Source organism: Convolutriloba macropyga, chromosome 12 (genome assembly GCF_964194025.1).
Source record: "Convolutriloba macropyga chromosome 12, txConMacr16.3, whole genome shotgun sequence".
Classification (NCBI taxonomy): Eukaryota; Metazoa; Xenacoelomorpha; order Acoela; family Convolutidae; genus Convolutriloba; species Convolutriloba macropyga.
In genome coordinates this window covers 10,995,092-11,002,222 of record NC_134479.1, presented here as the reverse complement: position 1 = coordinate 11,002,222, position 7,131 = coordinate 10,995,092, and the positions used below count along the sequence as shown (strand labels likewise).

The following is a 7,131-nucleotide window of genomic DNA, read 5'->3' as shown; positions in this document are numbered from 1 at the left end:
AGTTGAAAGCCGAAATCGCGGAGCTGCTATCAAAATTAGGAGACAAATGGATACCTCCATCTCAATTTTGCCCACTTGATGTTCCCATAACATTTAAAACAACAGACGATGTTTTCAATGTAAATTTATTATGCGCAAAAATCAACGACAAAGTCACATTGGTACAATGGGAAACCGATTTAGTTCGAAATGAGACGGCGGAACTGTTTTACAAAACACAAGAGAAATCAAATTGTGTACGATAGGAAAGTGGCTCTGCTTTAGCGACCATCGCTGGAGTTGGACTATTCATTCCAGAAGTTCAACTGACAAGTATTGGAAGAAGCTGAGGAACTTTAGGAACTTTTGGAACATGCAAGACAAATCAAACGCAAACTTCCAAAACATCGAGCGGATGCATGAATACACAATGACACTAACAAATTATGTAAAATAAATGGAAGACAAAACGAACAAAACATTTTTTCTTGTAATCAACGAAATTACTGAAATTCGACGCATAGAGCAACTGATTGCTGAAAACCAGAATAAGAATTGGAAAACTATAGAAGAATAGTTTCAAGCAATAGATTGTAATTTCACATCCTAAGAGATTGCTCGCCAACCTTTTTTTTTAATCAGCAACTGCATTTTAACATTGACACCATCGCTTTCACTTCTCACTCTTGTTTATACCGACGTGAAGAGCCACAAAGCCGCGTTTATGCCTTTTAAAAAAATCTTTTGAGCTTGATGCCCATATTGTTGGATCAGAGATTGACAATATATTTAATGCCATGCCAATCACTGCTCGCAGTATTGAACTCTGTATATAATAGCCAAATTATTTTCCCAGACAGATTGAGTCTCGCTATACCAACAAACGAGCTTCACTGGTATTATGACCCAAAGTTATTACGAGAAGTAGCAACAATCGCAGAAGGATTGCTGTTGACCCTTGCGATAACACTTGCTTCCAGTTGGACGGCCTTTCAAAAATTCAAAGCCTAGGCCCTGCCAAGACTGACCCAAAGGACGCCATTCCGTGGTCAGTAGAAAGGCAATATTGCCAATTGACGCCCAAAGACGACAATCAGAAGAATGCGCCGAAATGAAGAGAACATCCTGGATGTAACATATGCATCCTAGCATTGGACTGTGGGACACAATTAATTTCAAAACACATCAAGATTAGGCCAGATTTAAAGTTGTTCTATAAAATCAAAACGACAGAGATAAATGTTATATAACCCTACTCATTCCAAAGGATGTTTTCCGAGCTACCTGATCTCGATGAGCTTCCTTAGGTCAAATCAAAAACCGATGCGAAGATAAAGCGGGAGCAAAACGTTTTTACTTGTAATAAACGAAATTACTGAAGTTCGATGCAGAGAGCAACTGATTTCAGAAAACCAGAATAAGAATTAGAAAACTATAGAAGAACAGTTTCAAACAACAGATTGTAATTTCACATCCTAAGAGATTGCTCGCCATCCTTTTATTTTAATCAGCAACTGAACTTTAACCTTGTCAACATCGATTTCACTTCTCTATCTTGTTTTTGCTGAAGTGAAGAACCAGAAAGCCGCGCTTATGCCTTTTAAAAAATTCTTTTGAGCTTGGTGCCCACATTGCTGGATCAGAGATTGACAATATACTTGATGCCATGCCAACCATTGCTAGCAGTCTTGAACTCTGTATATAAAAGCCAAATTATTTGCCGTCGCAATACCAGCAAACGAGCTTCACTCGTACTATAACCCAGAGATTTTACGAGAAGTAGCATCAATCCCAGGAATTTTGCAGTTGACCTGGCGATACCACTTGCTTCCAGCCAGACGGCCTTTCAGAACTTCAAAGCCGTGGCCCTGCCAATACTGACTCAAAAGAAGGCCATTCCGTGGTATGTAGAAGGGCAATATCTCGCGATCTCAGACGAATCTATGGAACCTACCATTCGAACAAAGGAGCAATTTAACAACTGCCTCCTCCCCTCTACTTAAAGAAATTGTCACTAGGAGATGGAGACACACCTCAGCCAGTCATCGTGTGTCGCAACATTGTTTTTTCACAGTGCGGTGACGGCTCTCAGTGTTTGGATAAAAAGAAAAAGCGCTACAGCCATCGCCTGAAAAAACCAAAAATCTGGGTAATAGAATCTGGTTGCTGACATCTGCATCAGATGTTTTTTAACCTAGGTGAGTACAGACTCTATCATAAGAATGCGCCGAAACGTAGAAAGCTCCTAGATGTAACATCTGCATCCTAACAATGGACTGCGGGACACAATTAATTTCAAAACACATCAAGATTAGGCCAGATTTAAATGCCTCCCATAAAATCAAACAGACAGAGATAAATGTTTCATTACCCTACTGATTTCAAAGGATGTTGTTTGAACTACCTGATCTCGACAAGCTTCCTTATATCATATCGAAAACCGATGTGGGGATGAATTTACTACGAGCCGTTGATACAAATTAAATAGACAGCCCTCAACTTACGAAGACCGACCAACTTGACGCAATTTCTAAGCCAATAGCGCGCCATATGCGTCTTCTAAAGCTAACTTTAACTTCCAAACTGGAAACTGATGTGTCATTGAGACCCTCCCTTGTGCTTACAGTTACAGTCTTTTGTGAAAATTTTTACTTTACATCTTGTTTACTTTTTTCTTTATCACAGATTTAATATTATTTTAGACTTTAAAGAAAATTTCTAAGAACAATGCACGGTGGTTGTCAAATGAAACCTATATTGACTGTGAGGCCGGACAAAAGTGACATCATAGATAAATCGCGGAACGAAGGGAAGGACAAGATGGAGATATAGCCGGAAAATACGATCCACGAATGGGAGGAGGGTACCAAAGAACCTCTGAAACGAACTGACAGTTAGATGCAATTCCGTTGCCAGTTTCAACTTTTACCACAAAATTTTCAGCGGGGACTTAGAGTTGGATCCGACGACTGCAGAACCACTTGGAATAATAAAAGGTCAAATCCCAAAGATTTCAGCCTACGCTACAATCTATGACACTAAAGTTCAACCTCCTCGGAGAAGTAAGGAAATCATAATTTTGCCAAAAAACTCATATTGAAATCACTAATCAACCTCATTGATTATTTGGTACATAAAGTGGCTATTTCAATTTGATTAATGCAAATTGACAATTCTTTGTCTATCTATAATTATCGATGCTACGCTTACATCCGGAATTTTAGTCTTAATGAGTTAATAAATCTAATGTACCTATAAGGTTTGCTACAATTGTGCTCAGTTCTTCTATGTTCAAAGATTAAAAACCAGTAACCGGAGCCAAGTAGTGTTTGTTACTTGTGTAATTGGAAAGCAGTGCTGAACTTTACTCTTTTGCAGTTGGGAAGAATTTCATAAAGCATGGTTTTGTGACGTGTTTGAGTGCTATATCGTATCGTTAACGCAGTAATCTTGTTATATAAAAATTATTCACCATAAATTTCTTTTAGTTAAAGTATGAAATTTGTTACCCTTTATATAGTGTGAAGGAAATCTAACCTCTACATAATATGAGGGAATTCAATCTTTTGTATAATATGAAGGAATTATCTATTATTTACATTCTTTTTTGAACTTTTGTTCTTTGTAAACAAGTAAACATTAATTTTATTATCATTCAGAACAACGGAAATTGCTTGTACCCGAGTTGCTTTGTTAGAAGCGAGAATTCATATTTTAATTAAAGTAAATAGAGGAATATTGCAAACTCACTATATTTTTAGGAACAAAAAAAAGACAGAGTCAGCTCAAGCTTCCCTCTGTAAGATGATACTGCAGAGCGAATCCTCTGCCAATATAAAACGGGCTATAAAATACAACATACGAATGGTATATTACATACCATTTGTAAATTTCTCAGTGGGATCTGTCGTTTTAATTCAATGTTCTTCTATTCTGGAGTTTTGATATTCCTGAGCACAGTAAAGCTGACATGATCCCCATATGGACAGAAAAAAGAAGCTCAATGTTCAGATTTTTCAAAAATTTCACGTCAAAGAAAGTTCTGTTGAATCTATTACAAGATCTATTAGCTGAAAGCAACGCTTGACTTGGCATTTAATAAAATAGCTTGTGGGTTTTTAGATTCGACCCGTTGTTGTCCCCCACAAAATTATAGCCCCCCATTATGGTATAATTATCATGATTGGGGGGCTTTAGGTTATCTGACCAATCTAAACGTTGAACAAAATTGATCAATCAGCCTGCTATGCAATATATCCAAAGTCTTTGAGAGAGTTGTGTTCAACCAAATATAAAATGTTCTGTCCACAAACTTAAACAATGCACAATTTGGTTTTCGCAAGAACCGCTTGGCAGTACTAAAAATAAACCTCTTTGTCGGCGAACATCAAAATAGCTATGATTCCCAACAAATTACGAATTACATGTCTTCTATCTCTTTCCGAAAAGCTTTCGACTCGGTTCCTCATCAAGAACTTTTCGGCAAATTGTCTCAGCACGGACTAGGAGGAAAACTACCCAGCATGATAAGTAGTTACTTGTCGCATAGACTTCAACGCGTAACGATAAGCGACGCCTCATCTCCATACATTCTTGTCCCCAATGGTGTTCCACAAGTAGGCCCCTGTTCCTTATTGTTTTAAAAACACGGGGGGGGGGGGAACAGAATAGATCCAATTTTTATGTTAGTTCTAACTAAGCGTTTACAATTCGTTACGAATTGTATCGAATTGTAAACGCAAGTTTTGGTTGTACATCTCTAGTGAAACACGGGTCGGGTCGTTTTTCGGCGTTTTTTTTCTTTCATTTTCAAAATTTCTAAGCTGATTTGAAAACTTTTGATGTCGTCGCTAGGAAGGCTTCACGCAATTCTTCACTACCACAGACTGATCTCAAGACACGACAACAATCTATGATATGGACATCAGTACCTCTGACAGGGGAGTGGTTATGTATTTTGCAACCGCTCCCAATTACCATAATCATACCGTAGGGATGGGGGGGGGCTATGATGGGTAAGGCCCAATAAAGCTTATTTCATAAATCTATGACAACTATCTATGATGTGGACATCAGTACCTCTGACAGGGGAGTGGTTATGTGTTGTACAACCGCTCGCAATTACCATAATATACCGTAGGGTGGGGGGGGGGCTATGATGGGTAAGGCCCAATAAAGCTTATTTCATAAAGAGTTTATTTCATATTTAAAATATTGAATGTATGCTTTCAGAAGTGTGCAGTAATGCAGGCTTTTTAAATTAACGGCAATGCTATCCTAATATATTTATATCAAAAACGAAATGGGACGGAGCAGGAGGAGTAAACACCGTTGTAGAAGTAGATCTGTTGAGTGCTCCCCAAACAGCTTGAGTTCGCCTAGGAAAAGGAAGCATTCTTCTGTAAAGCTTACCAACGGAGAAAGACATGAGCGACGCCGTGACAAGGGTAAATATTCTCGATCGAATTGTAAGAGGCAAAGAACGCGAAGCAGGTCCTCAAAATCATCCAAATCGTACGTTAGTAGTGAGGAAAGTTTTAAAAGCTACAAGAGTGGGCCTCGTGCAGACGCCGATAATCATCTTGTTTATCGGACGGGTGATACTATTCATGGTCGGTATCAAATATTAGATACCATTGGAGAAGGGACGTTTGGTAAGGTCCTGCTTTGTCGCGACAAAGAAGAAAAGGTTGCCTTAAAAGTGATCAAACGGGTTGACAAGTACTTCAGATCTGCAAAAATTGAAATTAATGTCCTCAAGGAAATTCTAAAAAAAGATTCGAAGCTGCGCCATCGTTGCGTGAGAATGCTGGACCATTTCGACTATCACGGCTTTATGTGCTTGTCTTTCGAATACTTGGGAACGAGTGTTTACGAATTCCTTAAAGGCAACAACTACAATCCGTACCCCATGAGTCATGTTAAAGCAATATCTTATCAGCTAATCGATGCAGTTGCATTTTTGCATAACATTGGAGTTGTTCATACAGATCTAAAACCTGAAAATATTCTTTTCGTCAGTTCGGATTCAGATCTGTATTATAACACAACAATGGACCGCGATGAAAAAATTTTAAGATCGCCTGAAATTCGACTGATAGATTTTGGTTCAGCTACTTACTTTGAAGATAGCCATTCGACGATAGTTAGCACTAGACATTATAGAGCCTTAGAAGTTATTTTAGAGTTAGGCTGGGATGAAAAATGTGACAATTGGAGTGTGGGAGGCATAATGTTTGAGCTTTACACTGGTGATGCCTTATTTCAAACTCACGACAATTTTGAACACCTAGCTATGATGAAGTACATTTTGGGCGACTTTCCGGAGGATATGATAAAACGAACTAAAAAACGTAAATACTTCAGACGTGGTGATTTAGACTGGGACTATGACGAAGATTCGACAAGTAATTGCAGAATAAAATCGATGTGTCGACCATTAAGAGATTGTATGATTCGAAAGACTGACCAAGATCACATCAATTTGTTCGAACTTGTGGAAAGACTTTTGAATTATGACCCCGAGAAACGCGTGTCTATGCGAAGGTGCCTGAAACATACCTTTTTTGATTCCATACGTGAGATTTATCAAGTTAGATAGTTATAGTTTGAAATGTTCTTCGTAAAATGTTTATTTAATTGCTGTTACTTTTTATCTATTTTGAGAAAAGTTTATTTTCAACTGGCACTTTTTAGAGAACCAAGTTCAAGAACTAAGAGTTGCTCTCTCAGCTGTTTTCAAAGTCAAAGATTTCGATCATGTTTTAAGCTGTGGTCTCACTTTTAGTTAAAAAACAAAATCAATTAGGACTAGCAGAATAACTAAAATTACACACCGTTATAGGGGACAACTCTGTGAATGAGATCAGCCTGATATTCCAGTATGTTCCTCTAAATTTTGAGCAGAAAATGAGATTTCCTCAGCTTGAATGATAACTGTTGGCAATGATAACAATTAAAACAAGGAGAGTCGGTAATGGGCGTTCGCAGATAATGTTCCAACTCTTCAAATGATAACCCTTGTAGATATTTAATAAATTGAAGTTAAACCCCTACCTCAATGCTAATCTCTGTTAAGTTATGATAATCGAACCCTACTTCAAAGAATTGTTGACGCGTAGCTCTATACTATTTTGATGGTTTACTTGTTTT

General features: G+C 38.0%; 1 protein-coding gene across 1 annotated transcript; it reads left to right on the top strand.

Moving 5' to 3' along the window:
* Window positions 1-5,146: 5,146 nt before the first annotated feature.
* Window positions 5,147-6,665, top strand: LOC142350308 (dual specificity protein kinase CLK2-like). Its single transcript, XM_075402121.1, has one exon. The coding sequence runs from the start codon at window positions 5,282-5,284 to the stop codon at window positions 6,578-6,580; it is 1,299 nt and encodes a 432-aa protein (XP_075258236.1). The 5' UTR covers window positions 5,147-5,281; the 3' UTR covers window positions 6,581-6,665.
* The last annotated feature ends 466 nt before the right edge of the window (window positions 6,666-7,131 follow it).

Excerpts from the sequence above, each read along its gene's own strand:
- LOC142350308 (XM_075402121.1), top strand. The coding sequence starts at position 5,282 with ATGGGACGGAGCAGGAGGAGTAAACACCGTTGTAGAAGTAGATCTGTT.